Source organism: Micropterus salmoides, unplaced genomic scaffold (assembly GCF_014851395.1).
Source record: "Micropterus salmoides isolate LMB-PRFRI ecotype aquatic unplaced genomic scaffold, ASM1485139v1 Ms_hic_scaffold_16, whole genome shotgun sequence".
Classification (NCBI taxonomy): Eukaryota; Metazoa; Chordata; class Actinopteri; order Centrarchiformes; family Centrarchidae; genus Micropterus; species Micropterus salmoides.
This window is the reverse complement of record NW_024040707.1, coordinates 31,013,180-31,033,319: the sequence shown is the minus strand read 5'-3', so window position 1 is coordinate 31,033,319 and position 20,140 is coordinate 31,013,180. Positions and strand designations below refer to the sequence as shown.

Here is a 20,140-nt window from a genome sequence, read left to right as displayed (position 1 = left end):
GCAATATAGACCCATACACACTTAAGGCATAGCCACACTACGCCCAGTTGCTTTGTACTGTGCCCGAGCAAGATTGTCCCCCCTCCACAGTCCCCCGCTGGCCTGCGCTTACACTGTGCCTATAGATCCGAGCCGGAGCACATTTACGTCATCACTCAGTCAGTGTTTCCCATACATTGATTTATTTGTGGCGGCCCGCCACAGTATTAGCGCTGACCGCCACATATTGATGTGTGATTTTTTACTAGGCCTATTTGAAATCGTAGTTGATTGCAGAGTGCTGCGCGTATGCAACCAAGATGGCGCTGAGTATAGGTGCGCTTTGTTTTGTTTTGTTTTTGTGTGTTAATTCAGTTTTCGTCTGTGATTCCCGGTGCTCTTTCACCAGGGAGGAGCTCATGAACATCAGGGGAACAACTGCAGTGGATTTAATTCCCACTTTTCTTGCGTCATCAGTGGAATTATTGGACATTTTGGTGAAGGGCTGACTCGCTGTCGTTCGCACTCTGAAACTCTGCAGGAGAGGGAAAAGAGCCGGGTCGCTTGTACGTCTTCCCTGGCAGGGACTCCGCACACCGCTGCCAGCAATATTTCTCTCCAACGTGCGCTCACTGTGCAACAAACTGGACGTACTTCAACTTCTGGTGTGGAAAAACAGAGACTTTTATTCATCTTCTGTTCTGTGCTTCACAGAGACATGGCTGTGTGAGCTGATACCAGACTCCGCGCTGCAGCTGGCTGGCTTCTAACTGTACAGAGCGGACCGCGACACAGAACTCTCCGGCAAAACAAAAGGTGGAGGTGTCTGTTTTTATGTTAACAATGGCTGGTGTACAGACGTGACAGTGATTCAGCAGCACTGTTCTCCTAATCTGGAATTTCTTATCATTAACTGTAAACCGTTTTACTCCCCCTGTGAGTTTGCTTCATTCACTCTGGTCGGTGTTTACATCTCGCCGCACGCCAACGTTCAGGACGCAAAGAGCATGCTGGCCGACCGGATACTGTGTGTAGAGCAGACAAACCCGGACTCCCTTGTTATTGTTCTCGGTGACTTTAACAGGGGAAATCTCAGCCAAGAACTACCCAAATACAGACAGTTTCCTGGGCACCATCATCTCCCAGGACCTCAAGTGGGAGCTGAACATCACCTCCCTCACCAAGAAGGCCCAGCAGAGGATTTACTTCCTGCGGCAGCTGAAGAAGTTCAGCCTGCCAAAGACTGCATGAGGATGTACTTCCTGCGGCAGCTGAAGAAGTTCAGCCTGCCAAAGACTGCATGCTGGCCGACCGGATACTGTGTGTAGAGCAGACAAACCCGGACTCCCTTGTTATTGTTCTCGGTGACTTTAACAGGGGAAATTTCAGCCAAGAACTCCCCAAATACAGACAGTTTCCTGGGCACCATCATCTCCCAGGACCTCAAGTGGGAGCTGATGCGGCCAGAACAGTCTGGAGCTCAACACTCTGAAGACAGTAGAGATGCTCTTGGACTTCAGGAAGAGCCCAGCCGCACCCTCCCCCTTCATCCTGTGTGACTCCCCAGTCACCACTGTGGACTCCTTCCGCTTCCTGGGCACCATCATCTCCCAGGACCTCAAGTGGGAGCTGAACATCACCTCCCTCACCAAGAAGGCCCAGCAGAGGATGTACTTCCTGCGGCAGCTGAAGAAGTTCAGCCTGCCAAAGACAATGATGGTGCACTTCTACACCGCCATCATTGAGTCCATCCTCACCTCCTCCATCACCATCTGGTACGCTGCTGCCACTGCCAGGGACAAGGGCAGGCTGCAGCGTATGATTCGCTCTGCAGAGAAGGTGATTGGCTGCAATCTTCCTTCTCTTCTGGACCTGTAAGCCTTGAGGACTCTGAGGGGAGCAGGAAATATTGCAGCTGACCCCTCCCACCCCGGACACAAACTGTTTCAGACTCTCCCCTCTGGCAGGAGGACCAAAACCTCTCACCACAAAAACAGCTTCTTCCCGTCTGCAGCTAGCCTCATTAACAAGCCCCGGGTCCCCCACTGACACTCCCCCCTTGCAAATGATACAAATGTCCCTGCACATGTAAATACTGTTTCATGTCGTGTCAACTGGCATGTCGCACGTATTTGTTGTTGATTGTTGATCTTTGTTGTTGTATATTTTTATGCTTTCTAGTTTATATATTTATATGTACACAATATTCTCTTCCGTTGCGTTACTTCTGCACGGCACAGACCCAGAATAATGCACATGTATATATCTGCAACGTTGTTCTTCCATTCCATATTTATATATTTCTACATTTATTTATGTTGACTGTATGTTTGTCTATGTGTAACACCTTATCACCACAGCAAATTCCTTATATGTGTAAAACACTACTTGGCAATAAAACTCCTTCTGATTCTGTTTCTGATACCTTGTCTCCTTGTCTCCCTCTCTCCCTCTCTCTCTCATGAACACCGGTGCACAAATCTGTCCAACACAATTGTCAATGTTGGAGACCCAGCTTAAAAAAAGTTATTAGTAAGCATGTATGGAGCCTAGCTAATAAGGAGAGCTATGTTAACCTCAGATCACAGCTGGGTTGTCAAGGTAAGCACACTGTACATAGCTGGAAGTCAATATCGACTGGTAAAACGAACCGGACTTTGGGGGATAAACGTGCACGGTACAGATCGACTAGTGTGAGTACACCCTTAGAAACTCAAAACATAATGTTGATTTTCCTTTAATATGTCATCCATCTGTATCTCTGTCCTGTACGCTTGTGTTGCAGTTTTTAAACAGAGAAGTAGTTAGTTCTACCTGAATGCAGCGAGGTACTCAGCATCTCCCATGGGTGGGTCCAGTCCTCCTGTCCACGCCACATTCACATTGAAGCCCTCACCTGCTCCAGAACCAACCTAAACCCCAAAAATATGTTGCATTTCATTCATGCAGTGCTATTATTTTATAAAAATATATGCAATTTGTATATATAATGGGCTTCAATGTGCCTGGAGTCACCCACCTCAGCTGGCGACCCACTGCCAGGGAAGAAGTTTCCATCATCATAGCGGTGAAGCGAGATGTAGAGAACGCTGGGGTCGCTGTAGAACACTTCCTGGGTGCCATTACCATGGTGAACATCCTAGCAACAGGATGATGGAAGACATATTAATATTATACATTGCAATACCAAAGGAGATACATTCACTATTGAGTATCACAGAAATGCTCAAGTACATACGATATAATAGTAAAAACACCAGCATGAGGCCAGAATTCTCCATCTTACCCAGTCAACAATGAGGATCTTGCTGACACTGAGCTTGTGTTGCAGTTGCCTGGCAGCTATGGCCACAGAATTGAAGTAACAGAAACCCCTGATAGACAGAGATAAAAGTTTAAAGACAGTTTTGAATAATGTAAAGACTTTAACTGAGAAGAAAAAACATGTCTCTTTTAGCGCTTATTTATTTCACTCAATTGTTGAATAATTGATGCATAGTCAGCTGGGAGGAGGCCTCGGGGAAGACCCAGGACTAGGTGGAGAGATTATATCTCCACACTGGCCTGGGAACGCCTTGGGATCCCCCAGTCAGAGCTGGTTAATGTGGCTCGGGAAAGAGAAGTTTACCCGATCCCGGATAAGCGGATGAAGATGGATGGATGGATGGATAGTCAAATAGGAGTGTCTGTAGTCATCTTTTTTTTAATGTTGCACCCACCTATTCCTGATTAAAGTATCCGCTACTGTATGTACTGTACTATATGCCTGTAGTTTAAAATGGTTATTAACAGTACAGTAGCTGTAAAGGACTGTGCTGAGAATAAATGAGAAGAAGATGAGTAGTCCAACAATCTGTATAAAAAAATCCATCCATCCATCCATCCATTGTCAACCGCTTATCCTGCGTACAGGGTCGCGGGGAGCTGGAGCCAATCCCAGCTGACATTGGGCGAAAGGCGGGGTACACCCTGGACAGGTCCAGTCCATCGCAGGAAAGAAAACAACATAATATACAATCGCTGAACTTACTGTATGTGTAGTCTTCAGTCAAAAGTGCTAGAATAAACTACTCAGCAAAACTCAAAAGGTATGGCATCATTACACACAGACTACAACAGCTCCACCAACAGGTCACCCGTGGATGTTACAGTGGGAAGAGAATGTTTTCATATAACATAACCTTTTGATTAAAGGACACATCTGAGTGACACACACGGACTAATTTCCCTTATTTTGTCCCTTTGTCTTCTCTCTGTCTTTTCATAAATATCCTCCACAGAGAAGCTGCTGACAATGCATGTGGTCAAGTTGAGGAAGTGACTGATCCATGCACAAATACATAAACATACTTACATTGGATTGGAGGGGTCTGCGTGATGCCCTGGCGGTCTGACCACAGCAAAGCCATTCTGTGCAGAAGAAGATGACACTATTAATCAGTGTTTCACTGGATATGAAGTACTTTAAGTGCACTGTTAAGAACGTACAATCTTTAAATTTCATGGGCTTTTATAATGTACATAAATATAACAGTTCTGGCACACATAAATTACTGTCAACATTTAAAACTAACTAAATATTTTCTTTAAATCAAGTGATTTTAGTGTTTTTTTTAACTGTCTGTGGCCTTATAAATATCATGTGGTGCGACCATAATTTATTTTAAAATGAATAAATTTCCTTAACATGCTTAATAAGTTCTCTATAATATAAAGATTTTAGATACAATGTATTTGCTTTTCTTTTGGGTTTTTGTAAATAATAATGTCATATTTTTTGTTCTACAATGTCACAGTCCCCTTCTTAAATGTAGTTAATTGATTTTTTTTCTGTAAATCACATAAAATTCATAAAAAAAATGTTTAAATGTTTAAAAAATACCATTCACTTAAGCATACTGTATCAGTAATTAATATTTCAGTCATTGGAAATTAGATATTTTTTTTAATTTAATACAGTTATTGCTATTATTGGCCGCACAACATGATGAGTGTTCGCTCCAGATGACAAGAAGACCGCATATCATTAAAAATACATATTTAAAGAGATCAATAAACAAAACATTCTATACAAAAATATATTTAAACCAGATGTTATTGATATTTAACAGAATTACCATGAACACAAACATTTCATAAACATTTTATTTTATGAAAATCTCATTACAAACATTTATTTTAGTGCAGTACACATTCACGGCTTTGTTTTGAACAGACATTTAACTTGACAATAGAATTTATCTATTTTCATTAACTGCAGGCATGTGGTGTTAAATGCAAGTATGTTTTTTCTCATTTAGTGGGTGTGTCAGTGTTGTACCCAATCAGCAACCATATTTAAAAGATAGTAAATGTCCAGTGCACTCGTGTACGCAATAGGATGTTCAAGGCACCACCATTCCATTGAAATAAATGCTTTGCTACATTTTGTTAAGGCTAAGGTAGTTATGTATGTTAGCCTAAAACTGAAAATAACTGCATTTACTTGGTTTCACAGGGGACTCCTGAGTGAAAGTCCTGGGTTTGACATAGCCAACAAGGTCACTAAAATGTAAATGTGCAGCATAATAGCATAATAAATCGACCTAAACGCAGCATAATAAATCGTAATAAATCATAATAAAACCTAAACAGCCGTTCTCTTATGAGGACGGGTTGCTACACCAACATATTCACAAAACAACATGTTCACCAACATGTTCTCAAAAAATGTATTTCCTCCTAGGAGATGAAAGCATGCACAATAGCAACATGTTGCTTCTTTTGAGATAGAACAATTTTTGCGTCTTTTAGCGAATCCGCTCTTACTGCAGGGTCATAATTAACATTCTGCCTATGGTGACCAGTCTTTTCTTGGCAGTGGCATCTGGTAAAACAGTTAATTAAATATTACCAAGTTAGTCAACTCTCAGAGTTACACAAAGGGGCAGGGAAGGGGCTACCTAACAAATATAACAAGCTATACCTGAGGCACTGGAGACTGCCAAACAAAAACTTGCTGCTCTGGCTACCCATCTAAAGAGAGACAAGGGAGAAGCAGAAGCCAGGAGAATAAACTGGATGTTCTCCACCAAATCTCCATCAAAAGTATACTCTCAGTGGCAGGGTAATAACAATAATAAGATAATAATAATAATTCAGATCCACCCAGGGCTGAGACTGAATAGTGGAAGAACATATGGGAGAGGGAGGCATCACACAACACCAATGCTCGGTGGCTAGTGAATCTAAGAACAGATCACAGCAACCTCCCAAAACAACATCCACTAACCATTACAATGGCAGACATCCAAGAAAGAATGTCAGGTATGAAGAGCTGGACAGCACCAGGCCCTGAATGATCCACACTTATTAGCTGCAATGTCTGGCAGCACAAATGAACAAACCCACCCAGAATGGTTAACCCAAGGACAGTCAGTCATGATCATGAAGGATCCCTGAAGGGAACAATCCCATCCAACTACAGGCCAATAACCTGCCTCTGCACAACATGGAAGCCCTTTTAAGGCATCAGAGCAGCTAAGATGAGTAGCACATGGCTCAATACATGGACAGGGCCCAGAAGGGAATAGGGGAGCCAAGCACCAGCTACTCGTCACTCAAGACTGTATGATCTGGCAGATCAACCTGTGCACCACCTGGACTGACATCAAGAAAGCCTACGACTCAATGCCACATACATGGATACTGGAATGCTTGGAAATGTACAAGATCAACAGGACACTAATAGCCTTCATCAAGAACTCAATGGGGCTGTGGAAAACAAGTCTGGAAGGCAACTCAAAGCCAATTGCACAAGTCACCATCAAGTGCGGCATATACCAAGACGATGCACTATCCCCGCTGCTGTTCTGCATAGGCCTGAACCCCCTCAGCCAGATCATCACATCAACATCATCAAGACTGGCTACGGATACCGGTTCCGAAGTGGAACAACCATCAGTCACCTCCTCTGAATGGATGACATCAAGTTGTATGCCAGGAATGAGAGAGACATCGACTCACTGATCCATTTACCAGGATCTACAGCAACATCATTAGAATGTCATTCGGACCGGACAAGTGTGGTCAGATGGTATCAAAAAGAGGGAAAACAATGGGGTGGTGATGGTGCAGTGGATAAGATGCATTCCTTTGTTGTGGGAGACTAGGGTTCAACTCCCCACTTTGACACATCAACCAATGTGTCCCTGAGCAAGACACTTAACCCCTAGTTGCTCCAGAGGCGTGCGACCTCTGACATATTTAGCAATTGTAAGTCGCTTTGGATAAAAGCGTCAGCTAAATGAATAAATGTAATGTAAGCCAACCCAGGGTTTCCCAATCCAGGCCCAAGTCCACCGTCAGCAGAGCTGCATATTTTTACAAATGAAGAGCAAACTGTAACACTACAGAAATACGACATGGTCTAGTTATGTAGCATGCCTGCATCTGACAAATGCAGGGAGACCGAAAATCACAGACGGTGCCTAAATGCCTAAATGAACAGGCGTAGTCTATAATAACGCTTTGATTTGATGCGTTCTTATGAGCTGTATGATAATATCATATTCTTCTCTTATTCTTTCAGCTCGGCTGTGTGTCGTCATATCCACATTAAAAGACTTGGGCACTGAATAAGTGGTCGTTCCACCTCACTTTAAAAAAAATTCAAAAATGAGATTAATTTATTTAATACACTCAAAACTGTTCCAAACATTGTTCTAAAACTTCATAAGGCAATGAAACGAAAAATTAATTCATGCCATAAAATGTGCTCAAATAGTGGTTGAAAGACTGAATCGCAACATTTAGGCTAGTAAAAACTCACCTCATTACCTGCGGCCATATCTAGCTACTAACCTAACAAACTATAGCCTACAAAAGTTTCTCCGTATCGCCGCAGCATTCTGTGGGATCTCCTGCAGATGGTGATGTCATTTTCCAAGAGAGCTGAATGGTCAGTAGGCAGCGTTTTTATAGAGTTCTCTTATCTGGAACAGAACCTGCTCCGGAACAAGTAAGCCATTCAGCATAAGTTACCATGCCACAGCTAAATGAATAAATGTAAATGTAGAACAGAGGGGGTTGAACAACCCGAAGGCAACGTTGAAGATGTTCAGGACAGCTACAAATACTTTGGGGTGCCGCAGGCTAACGGAAAGCATGAGGAGGCAGCAAGGAAGTCCGCCACAGCGAAATACCTCCATAGAGTAAGGCAGAGTCCTGAAATGTCAGCAGAATAGGAAGAATAAGATCTGAGCCATCAACACATATGCCCTGCCAGTCATCAGATACCCCGCTGCCATAATAAACTGGCCAAGAGATGAAATAGAAGCCACTGAGATCAAGACAAGAAAGCTCCTCACAATGCATGGAGGGTGTCACCCCAAATCCAGCACCCTGAGACGGCACACTAAGCGGAGCGACGGAGGCCAAGGACTAGTGATTGTGAAGACTACTGTCAAGACGAAACAACAAAGATCCTGGAGTACATCAGGAAGTTGGCCCCCAAAGATGAAGGGCAAAGTGAATACCTCAGACAGTAGAAACCCAAGGATGGGCAAGGAAGAGGACAAACCTTCATGGTGAGACAAGCTGCTGCATGGCATGTACTACATACAGATAAAAGAAGTGGCTGATATCAAGAAATCCTACCAGTGGCTTAAAAAAGGCTGGACTAAAGGACAGTACAGAAGCCCTAATCATGGCCGCACAAGAACAGGCACTCAGTACAAGATCAATAGAGGCTGCGATCTACCACACCAGGCAGGATCCCAGGTGCAGACTGTGCAAGGATGCCCCTGAGACTGTACAGCAGGGTGTAAGATGCAGGATGGAACAGCGTACATGGAATGCCATTACCAGGTAGCTGGCATAGTGTACAGGAACATCTGCATAAATATGGGCTGGAAGTCCCAAGGTCAAAATGGAGGTCACCTTCTAACGTAGTTGAGAATTACCGAGCTAAGATCCTGTGGGACTTCAAGATCCAGACTAACAAACTGGTAATGGCTAACCAACCTCGTGTTGTCGTGTTGACAAACACCTTACATCCCCACAGTTATGATGGCCTGAATCAGGCTGTAAGTGATATTAACAACATATTTGACAATGTGGCAGATTTATCAAATCTGAAAAAGTCTCAGCACCACAGGTCAAAAGAGTCAGCCAATCAAAAGTGCTTGGATACAGACTGCAGACTTTAAAAAAAAAAAAAACACTCAGAAGTTTATCCAATCAAAAACACAGATGACTTGATCCCTGTTGCAGACAGTGCTTCATGCAAAGCAGGTGACTCAAACAAGAAATTGCAACAGAAATGGAATTAAAGTTTCCACAACCATTACTCCAACTAGTCGTCTTAAGAGGTCTAATCAATAGGTGACAGAATGACGTCTGGCTCTATCACACTATTGCATCTCAAGTGTAGAATGACTACGAGATTTAGTTTCTCACCTTTAGTTCTCCTTTAGCCACTCTGAAGGCCAACTCAACAACACTGCCTGCTGCCATGCGTGATGCCGTAGAGGTGTGTGACTCATTCCAGGTGGTGTCATTATCAACCTGCCAATTGACAAATTACAGGATGACAGAATAAAACCAAAGATTGTAGAAATATTTATAATATAGTATGAAGCTTAACTATGTCTAATATCCCTCTGGGACAATAAAAGAAGACTGAATACCCTGTCATTGGTGTACTCTCCCATTTCAAGGTCAGACCAATAGTGATGTTTGTTCACAAATTGGCATTACTGTCCATCTGGCTTGGACAATGATATCGGAAGCATTTCCTTTATCCTTGGTCAAATGTTCTAATCTGACTTTCATGGTTCAACACGGACAGTCAGGAAAATGTCAGCATTGGGCCAAGCCAACTCTTGTTTTCTCTTTAAAATCCTTTTGTTTCTTGTAATTTTCTCTCCCTTGACTTTATTCAAAACAAAATTGTCCTTCATAGTGGTTATGTTGTATTTTATAGCTTTCATTAATACCTTACAGTATGATGAAATGATGAGTTTTGTGTGTGTGTGGGTGTGTGTTTTCTCTTACCCCTACACCTCCACATGGTAACATCACAAACATCCTTTGAGATAGAATTCCTGAGAAAACAGAAACATAACAAAAATACTGTTAATTTATACATTTATACAATTACATAAGATAATTATTTTATGCCAAAATGGCTAAGATAAGCCATATGCTGACCTGACATAATCCACCGAGTATTTGTGGTATGAGAAAACTATTTGTAATGATACATCCAGTATGCTTTGTAGCACCATCATGTTTGTAATTTCTTTTTAATTCAATTAATGTAGTTCAAGGCCAATCATATGATTTTTTTGCCGGAACTGTAAAACAGACTTGTAAAGTTTTTGATATAGCTTTAGTTCTGTTATTGAGAAGACCTGGATATCTGGGACTCAAATTTACTCTACAAAGAAAAGTCTTTGATTTTTACTGTTAAATCACTTGAAATTGTTTTGAAATTACATAATGTGGCTCGGAATTAAGAATATTTTATATCAGTTTGAGATGTAGCATACCAGCAAGTTTGCGGTTATCCAGTTTGAGCCTGTTGAGCGGGTTGGTGCCATAGAGCAACACATGGCGCTCAGTATGGACTGACTGCAGCTCCTCCAGAGTGGCTTTACGACCACGGATAGTCTGTATGAACAGAACATTTTCACTTGACTTTCTCCTCTCATCTCAATACTAGAAAGAGACAATACACCTCAATTGTGTAGTCCTGCAGACTAAGAATATGACATTACCTAAGGAATCACATGCACATGGAAAATGTATAATATGTAATGATTATGAATATTAAACAGTGAGAATGCCAGATTCTGGAAACAACCTTTCTATTTTCTGACAGACAGATAAAACAAATTTTGTAGGTTAGATCAGGTTTAAAAGTTCTACTCAGTGTGACCACTTAGATGAGATGTGATCACAGAGGAGAAATAAGAAGACAATATCAGTCTCTAGGTAAATTTGCACATCCTCAAGAACTTTACTGATACCAGACTTGCCAGATCAGTGTTTGTCTGTATGTGTGTGTGTGTGTGTGCCATGTCATACCTCACACTGTCCCCTCAGGCCTCTCTCCTGTAGTCGGGACCAGATGCTCTGAATCCTCCCAGCATGTTCTGGGTGACTGCTGTTGTCTCCACATGTACACTGGTGCTTCAGCATCTGAGAATCATATACCAGGCCTGCATACATGCACACACACACACACACATACACACACACACACACACAAAAGAACAGAATTGATCTCAACATTTTGCACAACAGAATCAGAAATACTTTATTTATCCCAGAGGAGACATTTGTTGATGTCAGTGTACAGCTCACACTACGAGCCAAAAGAGAACTGATAATGCTGACCCTTGACCATTTTTCTCAGTGTTTACTCGAGATGCATCATAATTCATATATTAAAATTTTTACATATTTGAGGATCTGGCGGAAGCTTCACTTCCTGTTCTCAGACTTTGCCACTTCGACTTTTGTATCAGAAACATTAGGTTTACATGTTGCATTAGGCTAGTTTTTACATCAGACATTAGCAGTTAATTAGTGACTACCAGAATGACTCCTGATTGACAGGGAATAAAACACTTCTTTAACTTTCCCAGATGAGGAGCACAAGTCAACCAGTGCTTGCAGTGTTAGGGGTTCAAACACTCATTGAGATACCACTAGCTAAAACATGTTTTAACACCTGAAGAGTTCTCTAAGTAATTAATTAATTCATATGATCCCAAGGACAACTGTAGTTTGATTGATCCACAATCTGAGTCAAAGCTTCCAAATATAATTATAAACTACATTGTCAGTCAAGCTTTGAAATTGCTATTTTATTTAAACTGCAAATTTCCCCTTCTGAGGTGCAGAGCTTTTTCATGTTGGTTTGTTCATGAGATTTTTAATTTCCTTCACTTGTAACTGTGACATTTACCTGTGCATGCCAGTGAACAGTACTAGATGCTGGGAATTATATAAAATCCAATGTGGTTCTTTTATTGTTATTTTTATTATTTGTGAGAGGCATGTTATACCATTTAAACAGTAGTAGAGACATGACTGGCAATTGAGGAGAGAGATGGGCAACATGCAACAAAAGTCCTTGGATGGAACCTGGGATGTTGCAACTTAACTCCTAAGCCAGGGGTCGGCAAATGAGTCGGGCAACAGGCCAAATTAAATTAAGGCCGTTACATGTACACGTTGGAGAGAAAAGTGAGAAAAAAATATCCGCAGTTAGTTGGAATCGATCTTACAACTAACGGTGGATATTTTTTTCTCCATTGTTAAACAAATTGATTATAAGGACACTTTTGCACAAGCTCACAATAAAGCATGTGCTGCAGTTTGTGCGCGCCCCTAGCGTTTGATCCACATTCATAAACCTATGAACGCTTTTTTTATTTCCCTGAGGAAAATCAGTGAAATCCAATCACACGTTTACTGATGGCTTTTTCAGAGGTGTGTCAAGCAAGCCAGAGTCTCTTTTGAATGTCGTTCAGAACTCTTCAAAGTAAAAGCTCTCAATAAACTTGTCATTAAGCATTGCTGCAAAAAAGTTATTGCGCTTTTATTTTGATGGCACAATCACTTAAGAAGAAGTGATTGTGTGAGTAACTGTATCTGTCATGACTGAGATCTATTTCAGCACCAGCCACTATCAATTTATATATTTCTTTATTTTTCTGCTATCAAAGCAATCTGGCCACAGGCCAGATATAATTGCTGGTGGGCCGGTTCTGACCTGTGGGCCGCCTATTGCTGACCACTGCCCAAAGCCATGGGGCACCCAGTATTTGAAATATCATTAAGAAAATTATTATACATACCTATTATAATACTATATAAGCATGTCTCACCAGTGGTAAAGCGTGGTTTGCTGCTGGTATCCTGTGCGGCAAGACTTAGGGGTTTCTCAGGCAGAGTGAGAGAGGTAGAGGCTGGCGATGACTGTGTACGTGACAGGGGGCGATGGACACCTATCCCACTACCAACCCTGCCGCTGCCGCGTAACATGGGTACTGCCAGGTTCTCCATCTGTCGATGCAGCTGTTGCAGCTGCTTCTGCTGTTCCCATAGCAATGACTAAAGAAAGAGAAAGGTGATAAAGATGAAATAGTCAAATCATACATATAATTCAAAGTAAATATCATAAATATAAAAGACAAAGTTAAGTGTTTGAAAGGACAGTGTAGAACAGAAACCTTCGAAAGCACAGGGTCTTAATTCTAAACACTAGGCTTAAGCATATTGATGCTCATAACATTCACTTCCATTGCTACACATGGTGTGCAGCTGTACATCCCTCGAAAGCTCCATAAGTGATTTGTATTCTAGGCTAATATTTAGTGCTGAAAGTCATAGAACTTCCTCCAATCTAATAATAATCAATCAATAAAATCTTGGTTTTTTTGGCTCCTCTGATCTGACCTGTCCCATCAAGACAAATTGGTGATCTCTCAAAATCATATTAACTGCTTTGAATCTGGAAGTAATTTTTGACTCTGATTTTCCTTTACAGACTGGTTACTAAAAGCATTAAATCCGGTTTCCTACACCTAACCTTGAAAACATCAAAATATATTTCTTCAATACTGAATTGATCTGCTTTTTTTGTTATTGTAAAATTCTTGTTTGTCTGATCAGCTACTGACACATTTTCTGAAAGAGTATTATCTTAGCTTACGGTACATGACATACACTGCTAAAGTAACCACTTTAATGAATAGCTGTCAAACCACAGAACTATGCAAGGGCAACTAGAATCATGCAAGTTCAATAGTTAGGTCGCCATCTACAGGACTGTTGGTTAAAGAGCAGTTTTGTGGTTTTATTCCCTCTATCTACCTGCTGTGTGTGTGTGTGTGTGTGTGTGTGTGTGTGTGTGTGGCTCACATGTGAAAGTATGCTATGTTTTCCAACCTGGTTGAGTATGAGTGCATGTTCCAGGTTCATTTGCTCTTTGTGGCTCTTGGATGCTGTGGGTCCCGCCTCCCTCATCGACCTCACTCTGCCCTGATAGGTTGGCTCTGTGGGCGACATCCTGCCACCATCCTCTGAGTCCATTTCCTCAGAGGGGATCTGATGCAGTCTGGGCTTCTCGCTGGACTTAGACATCAGCTGCACATACACATACATTTAAGTTGACAAAAATACACATACACATGTGTGTTTGCACTTGTTCATTCAAATGAAGAAATTATGGTGCAAGACTGTAGACTCAAAAATGGAAACATCACAGGAGAGCATGATATGAGTGAAAATATGAGGTGCTGAGTGGGAAGGAAATGTGTAATGATTGTGGAAATGTGGAATTTTTGGAAGACGCCAACATCAACTAATTTGGGATTACAAATATCAACACACACTGCAAAAACTATCTTCTTCCCATTGCTGGAGGAAGATAGGAAGATTACTTTTATTGAAATATTATACTGTAATTTCCACATCCAAGATTGCAGCCTTGAGAGTGTCGTGGTTCTCCTTTTGAATAGGGCGATTCTAGGATCAGACCTTTAGGGGGGTTCTCAGCCCCTAATGAGAATGTAGCATCCATACAATACCTTTCAAAAGTGTTCACTAATTGGTGGAGAGAATAAGTAGGCCTACTAGAAAGGAGCTGGTGCAGAGCGGAGCGGGTCAGTCAAGAGTGTCACTTTATGTTGAAAAGTGGTGGGAACATAAGGGCTCAGATTAGGGGCGTGATGATACATTTGGGTCAAGAGACGTGACGATACACCAGAACAATAAGAACCAAGACAATAAGATTTTTAGCACTATATGGATTAAATATCCATCCATCCATCGTCAACCGCTTATCCTGCGTACAGGGTTGGCGGGGGCTGGAGCCAATCCCAGCTAACATCGGGCGAAAGGCGGGGAAGATTTTGAGCATTAAACTCGTAATTTCCGGCATTCTAGAGACATTTTCTGCTCCAATTTACGGTGGAAATGTCTTTTTTTTATATGAGGGAAAACTATAATTCAATTCAATTCAAATTAGATTCAAATCATTATTGTAAATGACCCCTATGGAGTCAGTGGACCAGTTAGGGTCAGACCACAATGTGAAGCTGTGTGCTCCCTCGGAGGAGGGAGGTTGTTAAAAGTGTTTCCCTAAGTTAAGTCTTGTGTTTTCAGTTAAATCTAGTTACATGCTTGCTTTCTCTTTTAAGGAAGTCGTTTTCTATTGCTGATTGAGTTTAATTTGTCAGTATTATTTAATTGTTTAAAAAAATCTTTATTTGGTTGCACAGAATCTGTGAAGTATAAATTATTTCTATTAGTATAATATTCTAACATTAAATTAAAACTAATTTCATAGCTAGGCTACAGTTAGCATTGTTGGGCAGGAACTGTAAAAATATTACTTTTCTCATTTTACATTTACCCATTTTCCCAGTAACTAGTAGTGTAACGGATTACTATTTCCAAAACCTTATTACAGTTACTAATCCAAGTAACGCTGCGGTACGAGTTACTGAATGCACCATCCTTGGCGTGAATGCGCGACTGGGCAGCAGGTCAGCTGCACTGAACCTGATGTTATTCAAGTCAGCTGTTAACCAGCAAGCTAAAGTAAAGTAAAAGGATGAATGGAGATAGACGTTCTTTTGCCCCCTTCTCTGATGCACTTGTCACACAACCCTGGGCTGAGTTCAGCCCTGACAAAACTTAGCAAATCGGTGCCAACGGTTTTGGATTGAACTCGCCCCAGATGGAAAGTAAACTCCTCTGATCGGTGCCGTTGAGCCAATCAGAATTCATCAAAAATGAGGATCAGTCCAAGTTGAGAGGGGCCGCTTGTATCCCCCCTCAATATTGAAAGTATTGGTTTGGCCCAGACTGACAGACACACAAACTGTTCCGCTGCAGCTGACCGGTCGGCCAGCGCGGTCGCGGATTATTAGGTAAAACATTAGAAGTATTTAGGGACATTAAACCCATTTAATGTAAGAAAAGCCATATGACACAGTAGGTTAAGTGATTGTCCCTTCTCTTACTTCTCCAAAATCTAACATTAGAGGACAAAATTTTTTTTTCAGAAAATAATAATGATTTATTGTATTATTTTTTAGTTGTGCTAAGATGAAATTTAGGTGTGCTTCAGCACCCCTAAAAATGGTCTAAAATCGCTCCTGCTTCTGAAGACGGAACAGAACAAGAATCTCTAGAAAGTTCTTGTCAAGTTAATGTCATAATAAGCTGTTCTCTTGAAAGGCTAGTATGAGCAAAGGCAGCTAACGTCAATGAATTTTTCTGACATATTGGCCTCCTGTATCAATACACCTGTATAGTGTGTTATTGATTGATAATTAAATTTATGTATACGTACAAATGACCAAGAGACAGACTTAATAGATTTTCACTATCACCACCATATTAAGCACAGCCTGAGAGAAAAACAGAAGGCATTTCAGTGCTGGCAATGGGCTTCCCTTAACAATCAACCGACAATTTAAGAATGATATCAAGGCCAAACTCAAATTTAAGGACAGATCGGAGGAGTTTAGCTATATGAACACAAAACGAGCTGTGAAAACCATAACTGCTTGTGAATCAAGACAAGACCATTCCACCACCTTTGGTGACACTCTAAACACTTTCTATACATGGTTCGACATCCATGCCATTCTTCTGCCTGTGAGAAGGTGCTGAGAGCCCTCCCCTTTCATGAGCCTACACATCCCCCCTTCACACTGGAGGATGTCCGGCAGTTGCTGGGCAGGTGCCAACCTGGCAATGCCCCAGAGCCACATGGCATCCAAGCAAGATTACTCAAGCCCTGTCATTGAGCTCTCAACCACCCTCCACTCCATCTTTCAAGACACCCTATCCATCAGAACCTAGCCACCACCAACAGGCTGCTCACTCCAATAGTCATGAAATGCCTGGAAAATTTTATCACCCGCCAGACCACAGCTAGACCCCCACCAGGTGTGGAAACAATACTGTAAAGTAAGAACGCTTTCAAAAATAGACATGTTAATAGATAATATTTATCAGTTTAAAAATGCAAATGCCTTCAAAACAGCATTAATTCTTCACTTGCACATAGCCTAGTTTTTGAAGAAACCTGGCAGGTAGGCTGACCCAAACATCTTGGGGAACTATCCACAGTTCTTTTGTGGACTTAGGCAGCCTGAGTTGCTTCTTTCTCTTTATGTTATCCCAGACAGACTCGATGATGTTGAGATCAGGGCTCTGTGGGGGCCATACTACGACTTCCAGGAATCCTTGCTCTTCTTAAGGCTCTTAATGACTTTCGCTTTATGTTTGTCATGCTGCAGATTAAATTTGGGGCCAATCAGATGCCTCCCTAATGGTATTGCATGATGAATAAGTACCTGCTTGTACTTGTCAGCATTGACTCTCCCCTCTTTCCCTTCGGACTCCTATTCCCCCTTTACAAATCTACGCCAATCAAACACAAGTAACATTAAACGTACATAAACAACAACCAATGAAAGAACCCCCCTAATCCGTGTGTTACACGATTTTAGATCCCTGGGTACAGCGGGGACCAATTAAAGTGCGACACACAACAAACAGGAACGCTGCAGTTAATTACCATCAGATAGATATTATATGGCAATATCATCCCAAATACATATACCCGCCAATGTGGCGGGTAGCCTTCCAACATTAAGTTGCCAAACGGAAAATCTACCCGCATTTGGCACTTGGCGGGTGTTAATTTCCAACCCTTTATGTATCTGAGTTGAATATGTATTGACTGCAAAAACAAATGTCCCTCGGGAAAAATATCAATTTTAGGGATATTTTTTCCTGAATACAGATGAGTGCCTTCATTCTCTATACCTTGCCCAGGTGAGTTTGCTGTTTTAGCCTCTCCAGTACTTGTGTGTTGTGCTGTTGTTGTAGGAGATGTGTATGAAGGGTCCGCGGGCTCTGGGGGAGGGGCTCCGAGCGTGTTCTGCTCAGGGGCTTGTGGGGCTGAACGCCTCCTGGAGCCAGGAGATCTATCTGGGGGGCAAACTGTAGTGGGACAGGGTCTAGGCCTGGAACTGATCAGAGATAGAGACAAGGTGCAGAAATTATTATTATTAATTATTATTTCTCAAACACAAATAAACACACAATAGCTACTACAATGTTAAAGTTCCCCTTTGACTGAATATATATTTTTTAAAATCTTATAATTTATTTTACCTTGCAATGTCGTTTATTTCCAATTGTTAATACACATGTAAGACTGTTTTATGTGCTGCTTTGACATAATAGTATAGCCACTGAACTGAGAGAAATTGAAGAGCACAGGTGGATTTGGATTAAAGGAGTCTAAATACTGTATAACAATGCCAAAGCAATTCACTTGCCATTCAATATAAAAAAATTATTATAAATGTAACCACTAGATGGTGGTCTACATTTCAGACAATACATTTAAAAGACCGTGAAACCACGGCTTACTTTATTTTATGAAGGTATACAGGTCCATTTGTTACATCCTGGATATATGTATTTTGCAGCCTTGTGCATTTTTTCATGTGCATACAATAGTAGTCTGAGATGTGAATCAGTTACAGAACATGTATGTAAAATTAGGAATTCCTTATCAGTGTTTCAACATACTAAATTGTGCATGTGTGCAAATATACTGAGTGGGTATACGCATGTACATTTCTATATATGTTTATGTGGCAGTTTTTGTGTGTCTCACCTGTGAGTAGCGGAGTGGGTACCAGTCCAGAGGGCTCCAGGATGATGACAGGCAGGTGAGGGTTCAGCTGCCCAGCCTGATCCTCTCTGTTCAGAGGGAGGAAGACCGGCGAGCCCCCAGCTGTAACCACTGGTACCCGGCCGACCTTAGGAGAAGACAGCTCCTCAGCCTGCACACAGACAGTTACCCAAACCATGGTACATGGTACTTTTCTTATCACATAGCCTACTGAAATATATTCATCTTATTCTATGTTGGCCCATAAATTCAGCAGTGATAAAACGTCAGATAGCATGTTATCTGTGGCTATAAAGCTGTTTAATTGATGTACTTCCTGTTTAAAACAGGATATTAGGGAGGGTAGATTTCATTCATTTATTTCAATGGAGTTTTGAAGTTTCAAGTGTTATGTTGTGTGAGTGTTTTAAGTTATGTGAGCTATATAAGTTAACTTTTACACTGTACAGACTGTACTATACAGTCACTGCATCTTAAGACACACCTCCTTAAGTCATTTAGGCTAGCCACCGAGTCTATAAAACATCAAACAACATCTGTGAACAGAATCAGATTCCTTTATAGTAGAAAACCTATATTTATGAATGTGTCTTAAATAAAGCAGATCACTGTGTGAGTCTGGTCAAAATATCAAAACACTAGTTAACATTTGTAAAAGACCCAAACACTTTTCTCATGTGTTTCAGGGAAAACACTCGATTTAAGAATAAAGAACAATAATGAGTTGTTACAACAGACATTTGTTGCAGTTCAGTGTTTACCCTGACGTTGGCTGGTAGTCCCAGAGTGATGGTGGGCAGAGTGGAGGGACTCTGGATGGTGAAGTTGGCTAGAGTGCCATCTCTAAGCAGCAGCTTCTGGGCCTGGGAAAAATAATTACTGTTAAAAACAATACATTTCTATTGGAACTGAATTGTATTTATAATAATACACTTTTCCTACTACAAACAGCAGTTTATGGGGGATAAGAGAAATCCCATTTAACATTGAAGACCAATGTTATGTATTTCATAAGACCCCTCCTTGATCTCTGCTCTGCTATATAAACAGAATTTGTATTTGCTATATGCTTTTAATATTTTCTGCTGTAGTGACCAAATGTCAGTGTTTAAAAAATCTAAACCAATGCAGTTTAATTATGCCTTCACTAGTGTTTTGGCCTGAGCTGTCATGGGACTGGGGAATCATAAGTCAGACATCCATAGCAGGTGTGACAGAGGCTGACTTTATGTGATTAAATTAATTATGTATAAACAGCTGACAAACACTGCTTGTGTCATTGCTTTAAACATGTCATTAATCAGCGTCTCAGCACAGCTCATGTACATGAAACCACTGTTTTTAAAAAAATCAAACTGTGTGCTTACTTGTTTAACATGTTTTTCCATCACTAAGACAAAAGAGCCTGTCTGAATTACAAAACATAAGAATTTCCTT

General features: G+C 41.2%; 1 protein-coding gene across 5 annotated transcripts in view; it reads right to left on the bottom strand.

The window, feature by feature from the left end:
* Positions 1-20,140, bottom strand: part of hdac7a (histone deacetylase 7a) — a 116,250-nt gene that overhangs the window by 25,991 nt on the left and 70,119 nt on the right. For 4 of the 5 annotated variants that reach the window (XM_038723398.1, XM_038723399.1, XM_038723397.1 and 1 more), the window contains 13 exons: positions 19,465-19,566; positions 18,686-18,854; positions 17,824-18,029; positions 13,897-14,121; positions 12,861-13,086; positions 11,050-11,183; positions 10,512-10,632; positions 10,015-10,064; positions 9,418-9,525; positions 4,334-4,389; positions 3,266-3,353; positions 2,999-3,118; positions 2,794-2,891 (listed from right to left, as the gene is read on the bottom strand). In XM_038723398.1, coding sequence (XP_038579326.1) covers positions 2,794-2,891; positions 2,999-3,118; positions 3,266-3,353; positions 4,334-4,389; positions 9,418-9,525; positions 10,015-10,064; positions 10,512-10,632; positions 11,050-11,183; positions 12,861-13,086; positions 13,897-14,121; positions 17,824-18,029; positions 18,686-18,854; positions 19,465-19,566 — 1,703 coding nt within the window. The remainder of the gene's footprint in view (positions 1-2,793; positions 2,892-2,998; positions 3,119-3,265; positions 3,354-4,333; positions 4,390-9,417; positions 9,526-10,014; positions 10,065-10,511; positions 10,633-11,049; positions 11,184-12,860; positions 13,087-13,896; positions 14,122-17,823; positions 18,030-18,685; positions 18,855-19,464; positions 19,567-20,140) is intronic. The other variant, XM_038723402.1, reaches the window with a different exon arrangement.